Raw genomic sequence first — 15,835 nt, forward strand, 5'->3', positions numbered from 1 at the left:
TTGATTGTTTTTTCAAAACCAAAAGGTAGTACAGTCCAGGATTCAGGTTGAAGCCCAGATACACCCCAACAAAGGAGGAGGAATGCTGCTACTACCTTGAGACACCACTGCAGAGTAAAAAAGTACTTGCTTTAACTCTGGGTAAAGTCTACAACACTACTCAAATTGCAAACACAAGAACAGTGAATCTTACCAGCTCTGTACCAACTGAACTGACGGTGTCCTGAGAAGATTATCTGGAAGAAGACTTATTTCTTTCATTATATTTGCCAATCTCACAGGCAACTCTTGCCGTAGAAACATAAATGAGGTCTTTTCACAAGCATTCACAGATCCTGAAACCAAATACAGTGTGAACAGCAGTAAGTGGAAGCCATAAGGCAGAGACAAACACAGAGTTATTTGTCAAGTGATATCATCACCATAACGACAAGGCAAGAAGAGGAGCAAGGGACAAGACAGTCCAGTCTCTAGGGCTGTGCGACATTCTGAACCACCTTCCAACCACACTGTAGAGCATCAGTGAGGTTATTTTCCTGTCTCCATTATTCACATCTCCCATCTTAGAACTAAGACAAGCTAGGCAAGTCTGAGCAAGGTGCAGTCTGATTAACGTAGGACCTGTAAAAAGCCTATCCTATATAACCTGTTGCTATCGTTTTAAAAACTTGTTTCCTAACTTTAGGTTTATAAGAAAAACCTGTCTAAGAAGCAGTGGAAATTCTGACATGTTCACGAGAAGATTCACTGAGTCCAGGTAGAACCACTATACTAACTGCCATACGCAAAGAGTAAATGAAGAGTAGTCTTTCCGGCAACAGAAAGCAAAAGCTGCCAATGCCTGCTCTGCGATCATCTTCAAGCTTCTCCCCCAGTAGGTTCTATTTAATTGTCTGATTCCTGGAAAGCAATCTGCTCCTTCCTCCACTCCTACTCAAGATGCTAAGCAGAACAGCTGTAGAATCGCGTTTGGCAAGCAGTTCCATTTAAAGTCAAACTAAAAAGTCATGTTATTTCAGTGATGCATTTTAAACTCACTGATTTGCTCTTTTAGCAAGAGACAACCATAGCAAAAACGAGATTGTCAATAGGAATAATCGTATTAAAAGAAAACATTTTCTTGTGGAAGTTTAATGGCATAGTTGGGAAAGAGGTCAAATTCACCCTCTTAATAACACTACAGTCATTTTAAGGTAAAAACAAAAACCAAGAGCTTTGAACCAAACAAAATCGACACTGTAAACCACAAGTTTAAGATTAAGTGGCTAACTACGCTGCTATCTTTCAAGCCACTAGTGATCCGTTGGTGACCAAACCGCACTCACAATGCAGAAGATAACTCTTGTCTATTTGAAATTTTGACTTGACTAGTTTTCCCATTTCATCTTAGCGCCCTGCTATGATAAGTTAAAGTTAAATGCCTGACTTTGCAATTCCTCTGCATCTTTTCTAGAGAAAACCAGGAAGCACTCATTTGAGAAAGAGGAAAGTGGAGAGTCACTTCGGTAAACAAACCCCACAGCATACTGTACCCATGCACTTTACACGTGCTGCGAACTCTTGTTGACGAAATGAATTGTACGGTTGGTGGAAACTCTTAAGCCAGTGGCAAGGAAAACATTCTATGAAACACCGGGCCAGTCAGAACCTGCTTCCCCTATCAGCACGCCACTTTTATGTAATCATCATATGCAAAACTAAGCATTTATCAGCACTCTGCAGAATCTGAACGCGACTCCCGGAGGTGTCAGCACACTCGCCTCTCACTCGGGCTGGCCTCTTCCGAAAGGGCCTGGCTGCGAGCGCGGAGGTGCACACGTGCGCTGAAAAGAGCTTGGGCCCGGGCTTGTTTTTCAACAATACACGAGAAAAAGGCACACTCTCCCAGTTATCTCTCGGGGGCGCGGACGCCTGCACCTGAGCAGAGGGATCCGTCCGCGAGGGACGGAGGAGGAGCCCGAAACGCCGGAGGAGAGACGTTGAGGAAGGGGGCGCGCCGGAGACGAAAGGGTACCCGCGCGGGCCGGGCCCGGCCCGGGTTAGCGGCCGCAGATCCCGGCTAGGGTTGCGCAGGAAGGCCCAAAGCCCGGGCCCTACTCACCGAAGTCCAGGAACTGCTTCATGGAGAGCGGGGATGGCGAGAAGCGCGCGTAGAAGTCCACTTGGCCGGGAACGCCGCGTTCGGGCGCCGGGCCGGAGCCCGAGTCCGAGGTGAGGCTGCGGCTGACGCTAGGGCCGGCGGCGCGCAGCCCGGGGCCCGGGCCGGCCGAGGTGGCTACGCGAAGCAGCCGCGCTAGCCTCATGTCGAGCCGCGCCGGAGGAGCCGGAGCCCCGGGCGCCAGGTCGCCGCTCCGCCGCTCGGCCGGGTGGTACGTGAGGGACGTGGCGGCCTCGGGGGCGGGGAGCGGCTGTCACTGCCGCGGCCACCGCCCCCCTTGCCGGAGCCCGGCCCTCCGCGCCGCTGGGCGGGGCCTGGGGAGGAGAAGAAGGCGGGGATCGCGTGCGGACCGCCCCCGAGTCAAAGTCCCGCCCCCCGCGCCCCGGGCGGGGCCGAAAGAGCGGGAGGGCGGGGTTTCGCGTGGAGGCCGGGCAGCTACGAGCCTCTCCTGGTGTGGCGCGCACAGTCACAGCCCTTTGGAAACAAAGCCCACTTTCCTGCTTCCTCAGGTCTCCTGTCCTCCGCCGAAAACCTCTAGCACAGGATCGACATCCGCTTCCAGGCACCACAGTGTCTTGCTTAGAGCGTGTTCCAGAAACGCTCCAAAAAACAAGCCCATATTTTACGGAGGAGCAAACTGAGACCCTCAAAATTTTCAGAGCAGACCCTTGCCAAACAGTGATACATAAGTACACATGGTGAGCACTATAGAGTGTGGCCCTAAATAATACCGCAACGACTCCCGTCCCAAGAGAAGAGAATTGACGGCTCAACTTGAAGCTTTGTCTACTGTCATTCTTGGCCTAGACAGCACTGTATATAAAGGCTCCCACAACTCCGACTGCCCTTCTGTTTAACTGTCTTAGCGTCACAGTTTGATTGCTCCAACCTTTGTAGTTTCCAAATAGTGAATATAAGACTAGAGAATTTCTAATTTCGATTTAATCTTTCAGAGCTGCAAAGGGTGTCTACAGTGAAAGTCACCACTGTCCCTTCTCGCCACTGCTCCTTCTACATATATCTAATCCCAGTGGTTTGTTATGTCTTAGATGCCAACAAAATTACTTTTCCTTGGGTGTGTAGTTTAATTTAAAATATATATTTTATATATTATACAATTTTAAGATTTTATATATATGTGTATGTATATACATAAATATTTACAGCAGTTATTGGTCTAGAAGAACAGTTCTATTCTCCATATTCGGATCTTGGATTGTATAAAAATGTATGTGTAAAGAATGAGATGAATGTCTTTTTAGGGTGTATTAGTGTTACTAACAGAGAAGGCAATGGCAACCCACTCCAGTACTCTTGCCTGGAAAATCCCACGGGCAGAGGAGCCTGATAGGCTGCAGTCCATGGGGTCGCACAGAGTCGCACACGACTGAAATGACTTAGCGGCAGTAGCAGTGTTACTAAACTTCATTCATTTGCCCAGCATGCAGCATGCCACACTCTGAGATGCCAAGGTTTGCAGGGGAAAGGTTTATTAGTCATGAGGCAGCCAAGAGAGGAGAAGGAAGACCAAATCTTAAATTCACCTTCCCTAAGAGAAAAAGCTTGGGATATTTATGGGACAAAGAAGTTGGGTGACCTGAGGCCTGGGGAAAGGTGATTGGAGATAAGAAAAAGGTGAAGAAAATGGCAGGGTGGTATCATCTAAGGGTGGAGTGTTTGGCCTTCTGATGTCAAGAGGTTCTCCATCCAGCACTTCAGCAGGCCCAGCTGAATGGTTGGTGGTCTCAGCTGATCTGAACTGGGCAAGACTAGCTCCATGTTCCTGAAAAACAACTTTTGAAACCATTACTATAGTGATCCACCCATCAGAGGTACTGCCTCTAGAGGACAGCTAAAGGAGTCTTATGATTGTCTAAGCTACCTGACGAAGGGTGTGCAGTGTGCAGGAACAGTTAAGGCAAGTTTCATCAGTGAAGTTACTGATATTACTGATTAAGCAAAAGTTATAGTTTAAGGGATCAAACTGATGACTGCCCTCAGTTTCATTAGTCCCACAGGTTTAGCTCGAAGAAAAACACTGACCACCTTTACAGGTGTAGGTAGTTGAGGGTTGGGGTAGAAGCAGCACTTAAACATATTTTCCAAAAGTGGTGCCTCTAAGAGTTCTTTCAGATATCTGTTAACCTGGTTGTTGTTACCATTTTGGTCAAAATTTCTTAGAGGAAGCAGTATGAACATAAGACTATGAGATAGGTAGAGAAAGTCGGAGAAGACAATGGCACCCCACTCCAGTACTCTTCCCTGGAAAATCCCATGGACAGAGGAGCCTGGTAGGCTGCGGTCCATGGGGTCACTAAGAGTCGGACGTGACTGAGCGACTTCACTTTCACTTTTCACTTTCATGCATTGGAGAAGGAAATGGCAACCCACTCCAGTGTTCTTGCCTGGAGAATCCCAGGGACAGGGGAGCCTGGTGGGCTGCCGTCTATGGGGTCGCACAGAGTTGGACACGACTGAAGTGACTTAGCAGCAGCAGAGAAAGTGATCAAATCTTTTTTATATATTTGCTGTCCTACCAGCCATACTCTGTACCCTCCAAATGTGGCCTTCCTTCATTTATACTATGAATATTTGTTGAAAGCACATTATGTAAAGTCCACCATCGTCGAAGTTTTACACATATCTTCAAATATTAGACAGCCTGCTCCATAAAGGAAGGATTATGTTTGCTCTGAGTGACCCAGACAGCAGATGGAAGACTTGGGGATGGAAACTGTAGGGAGACAGATCTCACCCACATGTGGAAAAACTTTGGTTACAGCCCTTTGACTGTGAAATGGGAGACCTTAGAGGAGGAGGGGGTTCTTGTCAATGACAGAGACGAAAGGACAGCTTTTTAAGGAGGCTGGGGAGGGTGATTGCAAAGCCATGTGGTGCTATGAACACAGCCTGGTTTCTGGTGTCAGATCCTCTTTCATTTACTGGATATGTTACCTCAAGTGAATTACCTTTCTGAGCATCAGCTTCCTTCCCTAGAAAGGGGGGATACTGGCTGTCTCATTGCGGGTGACTGTGAATAGATAGTGTAGCCCTTTGTTAGCACAATGCCCAGGATATACTAAACACTCAGATTCCGTCTTTTTTTTTTTTTAAACCATTATTGCTGTTTTTTAAAAAAATTATTTCCTTATTAAGGTTTAATCAGAACCGCTCACACACATTTTTCATGAAGCCAACTTTACCAAAGGTTTGGTAGAAGACAATTTACAACTGAACATTAGCCATCCTTAAAATAGTCAACTGTTCCGCAGCTCTCCTGCAGCCTCCAGTCATGTGGCCTTCCTCCTTCTCCCCTTCCTTCCAGATTACTCCCTGAGCTCTGAATTCTCCTCACACTATCATGCACAGTATAATCGGCTTTCTCAGCCTCGTTTTGCAACTCTGCTGCTTTCCACCCGAGCATGTTGAGGTGCTCAACTGAACATTAACTTGTGTGAAAGTGCAAAGGCCAGGCAGAAGCTTGGGGTTTATTGTGTCAAGGTTCGTTCACTCAGAAACCAATCCAAGTTTTCTTTTCTTCAAAGTATATTCACCAAACTTCCACCCAACTTATAGTGAAAGAGTATATAAAAACAGATACAAAATTGCATCAGCTTTTCACTTCTTGGTCAAAGGCTGAGGATCCAGAAACTGGAGAGAATGTTAGATATTTTTCAGGTATCTGTTAACTTGATGGTTATTAAGACTATGGTAAAAATATTTTAGAGGAAGCGATATGAATGAATAAGATATGAATGAAGTGATATGAATACATAAGATATGTATTCAAAGGTAGAAAGTGATCAAAGGGTGGTATATCTTTCATGAATTTTTACCAAAGGGCTATATTATTTAACTATGTACATATAAAGTATAATTGTAATTTAAGGCTCTCTAAAAAATTCTTTATAGCAGACTTGGGCTGGATTCTCTAAATTCCCTGAGATTTTGTGATTATTGTCAGATTAATTTGACTGAAAATCATGTAGAAAGCAATAGAAAACAAGCTGAACTATGCCACCCTGTCTTCTTTATCCTGTGGCTTCATGGGGCTCAGCGGACAAGAGGAGAGAAAAGTGATTATTCATTCTCCTGCTCCTTCCTGCTGGGCCATGACTTGTGTCCCTTTTAAGTATGGCCATAGCTCCCTTCCTGTGCCCAGGGAGCCCTAGAGGTGGTACCAGTTTCCCTCTCCTGTTGATTGGGGTGCTTCACTGTCTCCATCTCTGTTCTGCCCACACCTCTGTAAATAGTCCCTGAAAACACTCTTCAGTTTCCCCTTTGAGTGTGCTACCATTTCCTGCCCCAGACCCCTAACTGCTGCTTTACAAAGGTAACTTTCAAAAGAGATAAAATCATGACTTTCATGCAACTACAAAATGAACACATCTCTATCACGGTGTGTACTACTTTTAATATCTTATGATTTTATCAGTTATATCTCATTGAAGCTTTGGAGAAGGAAATGGCAACCCACTCCAGTGTTCTTGCCTGGAGAATCCCAGGGACAGGGGAGCCTGGTGGGCTGCCATCTTTGGGGTCACACAGAGTCGGACACGACTGAAGTGACTTAGCAGCAGCAGCAGAAGGTGAAAAAAATAAAATGAACACACTGAAATTTTAATTCATTAAATGAGAGACTCAGAGAAGATACTACAACCAGTTCAAAGGGGAAGGCAAAAAAACATAGGATTACAGAAATGAATTTGTAAAGGGCTATAAAACTGGCTTTTCCCCTTAGGAGTCAGGAACCCTCCACCTCTAACTGATAGAACATATTTGCATGGATATAGGCAAGAATATAGGTTTTTCCAGTAATCATGTACAGGTGTGAGAGTTGAACCATAAAGAAGGCTGCTGCTGCTGCTGCTGCTAAGTCATGTCAGTCGTGTCCGACTCTGTGTGACCCCATAGTCGGCAGCCCACCAGGCTCCCCCGTCCCTGGGATTCTCCAGGCAAGAACACTGGAGTGGGTTGCCATTTCCTTCTCCAATCCATGAAAGTGAAAAGTGAAAGTGAAGTCGCTCAGTCATATCCGACCCTTAGCGATCCCATGGACTGCAGCCTACCAGGCTTCTCCATCCATGGGAGTTTCCAGGCAAGAGTACTGGAGTGGGTCACCAGTGCCTTCTCCATAAAGAAGGCTGAGTGTCAAAATATTATTGCTTTTGAATTGTGGTGCTGGAGAAGACTCTTAAGAATCTCTTGGACAGCAGGGAACTCAAACCAGTCAATCCTAAAGGAAATCAACCCTGAATATTCATTGGAAGGACTGATGCTGAAACTCCAATACTTTGGCCACCTGATGATGTGAAGAGTCAGCTCATTGGAAAAGACCCTGATGCTGGGAAAGATTGAGGGCAAGAGGAGGAGGGGGTGACAGAGGATGAGATGGTTGGATAGCATCACTGACTCAATGGACATGAGTTTGAGCAAACTCCGAGAGATAGTGGAGGACAGAGGAGCCTGGCATGCTACAGTCCATGAGGTTGCAGCAAAGAGTCAGATACAGCTTAGCAACTGAATAAGGCAAGAATTACCTACAATTTACCATTGTAAATAGCTCAAGCACAGTGAATCAGAATCAGACACCCTAGAAACTTGTGCTCTGAACAGTGCATTGTATTCTACCTACATTTGCCTTTTGTGTTTAAAGAAGACCGTCGTTCAAGTAATTACCTGTGCCTTGACATGGAGGCCATCTTGCTTACCAGGACTTGTTTCAAGGAAAACCCTATATTTATCTGGACAAGGTATTTGATAAGCTGCTGGAGTCGAGAGGGAGATCCCCAGGGACCGCTTTTAGAACAGACTTGCAGGAATCTAGAAGAGGAACCCACTTTACAGAGCTTAGGGAGAGGGGAGGTGGTGATTGCAAAGGCTGTTTCAAAAGAGGGAGCTTCATGAACCCTCAGTAAGGTTCACTTAAAAAAAAAAAAAAAAAGATTGTTGAGACTGGGTCTTTTGTGCCTTTGTGCAAACTGGTAAAAAGGGTGAATTTTGCATAAGAATTGGAGCAATATTTGCACTTGAGGAGCCTAAGCAGTGGTTAGGTTGAAGGGGCTCTGAGGTCAAAAACCCCTAAGAATTTACAGACCTGGACAGTGAGAATTGTCCGCTGTCCACTGTCTCTGGATCTGGACACGCTGGAATTTGCCATTTCAGCTAATTCTGGGGGCAAGAAGTCTGCAGATGTCTGAATTATATATGCCATCAGCACAGTTCAAGTTGTTCTCTTTAAAATTTTGTTGGAGTGGGAAGTCCAAATTTCTAGTTTCACCATCAATTTCCCTTTATTTATTTCATTTCATTTCTTCTGGGTTTTCTAGGTACCTACTTCTGGGGTTCACTCATTCCGTAAATGTTTCCTTGAACATGCTGTGTGCTGGGCAGGCACGATTTTAGGTTCTGGGCATACAGCACTGAACAAGGCATCCAGGTTGCAGCTCTTACAGGGCGTCCATTCTAATGGCTAAAGACAGAATAAATGTATACAATTATTTCAGAGAGTGCTACAGGCTGTAACAATAATAAAACAGACCACTCTGTGTGTGTGTGTGTGTGTGTGTTGCATGGAGGCTACTTTACAGAGGTCAGCAAAGGTCACTCTGAGATTAGGACCTTCAGAGGCCCTAAAATGAAAAAAGATGTGACTCCTCCCACCATAAGCCTCAAAAAACCCTATCCTCCCTACTGCAAGACACAAAGCCCCTAAGCTTGTTGGCCTTCATTCATTCATAACTCATCAAGAAAGTCTTTAGGTGGGACTTTGGATTATGATTGTTAAAGATTCCCTCAAAGCAGAGAGCTGACTGCAGTCATCACCTCAAGTTGCAAATAACCACAGGCCATGCATGCATAGTGTTAAGCCTGAAGTGCTTGTCTTTGGCTTCCTGGCCGCTGTCCATCCAGCCGCCTCCACCACTGTCAGGAGACCAACTGAAAGTTTTCATGGAAAGGTCCTTCTCCATTTGTTCTGCCTGAGGGGGTGCCCCCACTGTTTGTCAGGAACCTGTAACTGAAATTGTGTAAAAAGCTCATGTCCTCTTCAGAGCAATGTGAGTTGCCATATTTCATTGATACCTTTTTGTTTCTTTCACATTTTAACACTTCATAAATCGTCAGGGTCCTCAATTCCTATCAGTACGGGTATTGACACTGCTGATGTTTGATCATCAGAACTTGCAGACTGGGTATCCATTGTCTGGAAGAAAATTCTGAACAGTGGAGCGCTCTCTTCAGAAATGCTGCACCACAATACTTTTGGGCAAGCATATTATTCTGAATTAAATGTTAATTTGAAAGATTCAAAATATAAAGAAAAAGTCCTTGGAGAATCTTAACCAATTTATTTCACTTACATTTTCCTATTATATGCACAAGGAATAAGATGATTAACATCCATCTAAAGGTATCGACAAGCTCTTAAGATAAAATTTTCAAAGAATAAGAAGACACTGTCATTGGCAATCTTTTAAAATTCTTACTAGAAGGACTGTTGGGAGATAATCCACTGTCTCTAATTCTACTGGTAATTGGGATTGTTGAGATCACCTGGGAAGGGTGTTGGAGGCCAGAGAGAATCCCTCACAGCAGAAATATTTGAGATGACAATAGTAGAAGCCAAGAAAAAAGCACTTTCAAAATTGAAGGGGCATTGGCTATCATTAAATATCCTCCAGCAGTCAAGTAAAATGAGAACTGAGAAGTATGCTTTAGACTTAATAGCCAAAAGGTGGGTCGTGACTTTGGAACAAGGGGCTTCATGAGCACAGTGATGAGGAAGTAGAGATGACAACTATGAATACAGTTGTTGGAAAGGACGAAGGTGGAGCTGGTTTATTTATAGGTTTTACAGTGGGAAAGTCTTGAGTATGTCTAAATGCTGGGGGTGAAGAACTTACGAGGCAAGCTGGATATAAAGAAGAGGGAGAGGTTAAGTGCCAGAATAGGGTCCTGGAGGACTGGAAGAGTTCTCCTCCCACAGATGGGAGGAAGGACACTCCTCTGACTGGGATGTGTTATCAGTGTGTTAAAGAAATGTGTGCAATTGATGTGGGCAGACCTGGGCCGGAATCAAGGCTCTGTCACTTTCTAGATGCGTCACCTCAGCTAAGTTGCTTACTCTTACTGATGATCGTACTGAGCACTTTCTATGGGATAGGCACTAACCAACGAAATGGTTATTTTTATAGACAATGCTGAAGCTGTTAGCCTAATGAAGAGAACATGTGTTAAATTAGGCCTCAAATCTAGGCAGGAAATTGAGAAAATTCTTCAGTAATAATTTGCATATTTGTGTGTGTGAAGTAGGAGGTAAAGTGTGCTTGAAATTAAAGGAAAAGTTGGGAGAAATTCATTGGATAAACCATCTAAGGAAAGGAAATCTGAATAGCCACATGTCTTTTGATAATCCTTCTAGAGATGTGTTAGGGTTGACGGATTTTACTTATTCAAACAGTGACAGACTTTATCTTCTTGGGCTCCAAAAATCACTGCAGACGGTGACTGCAGCCATGAAATTAGGAGATGCTTGCTCCTTGGAAGAAAAGCTATAACAAACCTAGACAGTGTATTAAAAAGCAGAGTCATCACTTGGCAGACAAAGGTCCATATAGTCAAAGTGATGGTTTTTCCAGTAGTTATGTACAGATATGAGAACTGGATTGTAAAGAAGGCTGAATTGATGCTTTCAAGGTCTAGTGCTGGAGAAGACTCTTGAGAGTCTCTTGGACAGCAAGGAGATCAAACCAGTTGCTCCTAAAGGAAATCAACTGTGAATATCAATGGAAGAATCAGTGCTGAAGCTCAAACTCCAATACTTTGGCCACCTGATGCAAAGAGCCGACTCTCTGAAAAAGACCCTGAGGCTGGGAAAGATTGAAGGCAAAAGGATAAGGGGTCTGCACAGGATGAGATAGTTAGATAGCATCACTGATTCAATGGACATGAGTTTGAGCAAGCTCCGGGAGATGGTGAAGGACAGGGAAACCTGGCTTGCTGCAGTCCTTAGGGTCACAAGGAGTTGGACATGACTAAGTGACTGAAGAACAACAAAACAGGACTCTTTTTTTTTGTAAGTTGGCTAAGGCTATTTTTGGTTTATTTTTTTAATCAATTTATTTTAATTGGAGGCTGATTACAATATTGTGGTGGCTTTTGCCATACATTGACATGAATCAGCCATGGGGGTATGTGTCCCCCATCCTGAAACCCCCTCCTACTTCCCCCCACCCCATCCCATCTCTCTGGGTTGTCCCAGTGCACCAGCCCTGAGCGCCGTCTCATGCATTGAACCAGGACTGGCGATCTGTTTCACATATGGTAATATACATATTTCAATGCTGTTCTCTCCGATCGTCCCATCCTTGCCTTCTCCCAGAGTCCAAAAGTCTCTTCTTTACATCTGTGTCTCTTTTGCTGTCTCGCATATAGGGTCATCATTACCATCTTCTAAATTCCATATATGTGCATTAATATACTGTATTGGTGTTTTTCTTTCTGACTTACTTCACTCTCTATAATAGATTCTAGTTTCATCCACCTCATTAGAACTGATTCAAATGCATTCTTTTTAATAGCTGAGTAATATTCCATTGTGTATATGTACCACAGCTTTCTTATCCATTCATCTGCCGGTGGACATCTAGTTTGCTTCCATGTCCTGGCTATTGTAAACAGTGCTGTGATGAACATTGGGGTATGTGTCTCAGTTCTGGTTCCCTCGGTGTGTATGCCCAGCAGTGGGATTGCTGGGTCGCATGGCAGTTCTATTTCCAGTTTTTAAAGGAATCTCCACACTGTTCTCCATAGTGGCTGTACTAGTTTGCATTCCCACCAACAGTGTAAAGAGGGTTCCCTTTTCTCCACACCCTCTCCAGCATTTATTGTTTGTAGACTTTCTGATAGCAGCCATCTGACCAGCGTGAGATGGTACCTCATTGTGGTTTTGATTTGCATTTCTCTGATAATGAGTGATATTGAGCATCTTTTCATGTGTTTGTTAGCCATCTGTTATGTCTTTGGAGAAATGTCTGTCTAGTTCTTTGGCCCATTTTTTGATTGGGTTGTTTATTTTTCTGGAATTGAGCTGCATGAGCTGCTTGTATATTTTTGAGATTAATTCTTTGTCAGTTGCTTTGTTTGCTGTTATTTTCTCCCATTCTGAAGGCTGTCTTTTCACCTTGCTTATAGTTTCCTTTGTTGTGCAAAAGCTTCTAAGTTTAATTAGGTCCCACTCTGGGAGGTGGGTCATAGAGGATCCTGCTGTGATTTATGTCAGAGTGTGTTTTGCCTATGTTTTCCTCTAGGAGTTTTATAGTTTCTGGTCTTATATTTAGATCTTTAATCCATTTTGAGTTTATTTTTGTGTATGGTGCTAGAAAGTGTTCTAGTTTCATTCTTTTACAAGTGGTTGACCAGTTTTCCCAGCACCACTTGTTAAAGAGATCATCTTTTCTCCATTGTATATTTTTGCCTCCTTTGTCAAAGACAAGGTGTACATAGGTGCATGGATTTATCTCTGGGCTTTCTATTTTGTTCCATTGGTCTATATTTCTGTTTTTGTGCCAGGACCATACTGTCTTGATGACTGTAGCTTTGTAGTATAGTCTGAAGTCAGGCAGGTTGATTCCTCCAGTTCTAGTCTTCTTTCTCAAGATTGCTTTGGCTATTTGAGTTTTTTTGCATTTCCATACAAATTGTGAAATTATTTCTTTGAGTTCTCCGAAAAATACTGTTGGTAGCTTGATAGGGATTGCATTGAATCTATAGATTGCTTTGGGTAGTATACTCAGTTTCACTATGTTGATTCTTCCGATCCATGAACATGGTATATTTCTCCATCTATTTGTGTCATCTTTGATTTCTTTCATCATTGTTTTATAATTTTCTACATATAGGTCTTTTGTTTCTTTAGGTAGATTTATTCCTACATTTTCATCACAATTTTATTTTTTATTTTATTCTTTTTATCACAATGGTAAATGGGATTGTTTCCTTAATTTCTCTGTTTTCTCATTGTTAGTGTATAGGAATGCAAGGGATTTCTGTGTATTAATTTTATATCCTGCAACTTTACATATTCATTGATTGGCTCTAGTAATTTTCTGATGGTGTCTTTAGGGTTTTCTATGTAGAGGATCATGTCATCTGCAAACAGTGAGAGTTCTACTTCTTCTTTTCCAATCTGGATTCCTTTTATTTATTTTTCTTCTCTGATTGCTGTGGCTAAAACTTCCAAAACTGTGTTGAATAGTAGTGGTGAGAGTGGGCACCCTTGTCTTGTTCCTGACTTTAGGGGAAATGCTTTCAATTTTTCACCATTGAGGATAATGTTTGCTGTGGGTTTATCATATATGACTTTTATTATGTTGAGGTATGTTCCTTCTATGCCTCAAAGCAGTACTCTTGCCAACTCAAGTACAGAAAACCCAGTTCAAACTTCCTTAAGTAAAAGACCATTGTTTTCTGAAGTCACTGAAAAACTTTTCAAGTCGTAAACCCAAAACATCAGTGTGTCCTGCTCTCCTCTCCCTCTTCCTTCCTCCCCATGTTTCAGCTCTGCTTTTCTTTGTGTTGGGGTTTCTTGTGACACTTTATATACTTCACAAAGCTGGCTCCTTTCCTATTTCAGAAATGGACAGAATAGCAGCAGGCTTTAGTTTACAATGGGAAAAATCTCTAATGAGCACCTCTCATTGCTTCAGAAAAACACTAGGGGATTGTCCCTGATTGGCCAGGCAGGGGCCATGTTTCCAGGCTGGGAAAATGGGAGTAGGTGTGGAGAGGTGGTACACACACACCTAACATCAGGGACTGAATTAGAAGAAAGGATCCCCAAGGAAACAGCAGTTTCTTTCACCTGAAAAAGGGATGCTTGGAGGTAAAAACAACACATTATTTCCATGTTCTATAGACTGGTAGCATGTTTTCCTATTAATCAGTAATATTTAATGAAGACAGTCCATGAAATATGACATTCTCTCACAGAATAATGATTCTTCACATTTTTATGTTTTTATTCCCTTCATTTCCTGATTAAGTCAGATCATGTACATATCCATTTCCACTCTCTTTTAGAGGAGATTTAGAAAAAAGAAACAAGTGCTCACTTCGGCAGCACATATACTAAAATTGGAACGATACAGAGAAGATTAGCATGGCCCCTGCACAAGAATGACATGCAAATTTATGAAGTGTTCCATATTTTTATGGAAGCAACCTAGATGTCCATCAGCAGACGAATGGATAAGAAAGCTGTGGTACATATACACAGTGGAATGTTACTCAGCTATTAAAAAGAATATATTTGAATCAGTTCTAATGAGGTGGATGAAACTGGAGCCTATTATACAGAGTGAAGTAAGTCATAAAGAAAAACACCAGTACAGTATATTAACACATATATATGGAATTTAGAAGATGGAAACAATGACCCTATATGCGAGACAGCAAAAGAGACACAGATGTAATGAACAGACTTTTGGACTCTGTGGGAGAAGGCAAGGGTAGGATGATTTGAGAGAATAGCATTGAAACATGTATATTACTATATGTGAAATAGATTGCCAGTCCAGGTTCAATGCATGAGACAGGGTATTCAGGACCGGTTGCACTGGGATGACCCTGAGGGATGGGATGGGGAAGAGGGAGATAGGAGCAGGGTTCAGAATGGGGGACACATGTACCCCCATGGCTGATTCATATCAATGTATGGCAAAAAACACTACAATATTGTAAAGTAATTAGCCTCCAATTAAAATAAATAAATTAATTAAAAAAGAAAAAAGATTCACCCTAACATGACATATATTTAATATCTTGGAGAATCAAGTTGATGTCAAAAGCAATAAAAATATTCTAAATCCAGCATTAGCTAGAAGGCAGTTACATCCCATGCATTTTCTCTTTTAATTTCCTAGATCTTTTAACATTTTCTTTGGGTGAGTGGCCGTATCAGTTGGGGTTCAGGGCGTAAAGTAAAAACCACTCTAGGTATTACTGCCATGAAGGGATTTAATTCAGGAAATTACATGTATACAACACAGACTAAAGTAGGCTCTAGACAGGGCCTCTGGGGATAGTATCTAGAACAATGACTCATCTAGGGGTTTCTGGAAATTTAGGTGATGAAAAATACTTGTAGCTACAATCCATAGTCAAAAACAGGGAATGAGACCACCACCAGTTAACCCTTTCTAATACTCAGAAAGCTAGAAGACCCTCAACACTGAACCTTAGGTCTCCACAGCCATGCTTGCTAGTAGAAACACTCATTGAGTCCACCTTGTAGATCGCAAATGAAGGTACATAATTCACAGAATCCAGCTCATGTGCAAAGCCCCTAGCTGCAAGGGGACTCTGGAAGAGAAGTTTTAGCTTTCCAGCCCTTCTAATAAAAGGGTGGAATAGAAGTTGGCAAGCCAATCCACAGATATCTATCTCAGTGGGCTTAGGCATTATTCATTTGTTTCCTAGGAGGAGTAGCTGGGTTTTTTGCGGTGGCAACAGGCAAAGGGAAACTGAAGAACTGTTGCTGCTTAAGAAAGAAATTGTCAGATTGCAGAAGTTTAAGAGTTTGGCTGACTTTTACTGCAGTCTTTCTGTTTTGTTACTGACTTAAAGAAGTTATTGTAACCAGACCAACATATCGCTGCTTCTGTGGGTCAGCTACTA

At 42.9% G+C, this 15,835-nt stretch overlaps 1 protein-coding gene and 1 non-coding gene across 3 annotated transcripts in view; one reads left to right on the forward strand and one right to left on the reverse strand.

Moving 5' to 3' along the window:
* The window catches only part of PDK1 (pyruvate dehydrogenase kinase 1), a 42,690-nt gene extending 40,210 nt beyond the window's left edge, over positions 1-2,480 (reverse strand). The window contains exons 1-2 of one of the 2 annotated variants that reach the window (XM_027557534.1): positions 2,102-2,480; positions 194-335 (exon numbers count right to left, since the gene is read on the reverse strand). In XM_027557534.1, the coding sequence (XP_027413335.1) occupies positions 194-335; positions 2,102-2,303 (344 nt within the window). In that variant the 5' untranslated portion in view covers positions 2,304-2,480. The remainder of the gene's footprint in view (positions 1-193; positions 336-2,101) is intronic. The other variant, XM_027557542.1, reaches the window with a different exon arrangement.
* Positions 2,481-14,263: 11,783 nt separating this feature from the next.
* LOC113881922 lies at positions 14,264-14,370 on the forward strand. Its single transcript, XR_003508216.1, has one exon. It is a non-coding gene; the product is annotated as a U6 spliceosomal RNA (small nuclear RNA).
* The last annotated feature ends 1,465 nt before the right edge of the window (positions 14,371-15,835 follow it).

Source organism: Bos indicus x Bos taurus, chromosome 2, assembly GCF_003369695.1.
Source record: "Bos indicus x Bos taurus breed Angus x Brahman F1 hybrid chromosome 2, Bos_hybrid_MaternalHap_v2.0, whole genome shotgun sequence".
NCBI classification, from domain to species: Eukaryota; Metazoa; Chordata; class Mammalia; order Artiodactyla; family Bovidae; genus Bos; species Bos indicus x Bos taurus.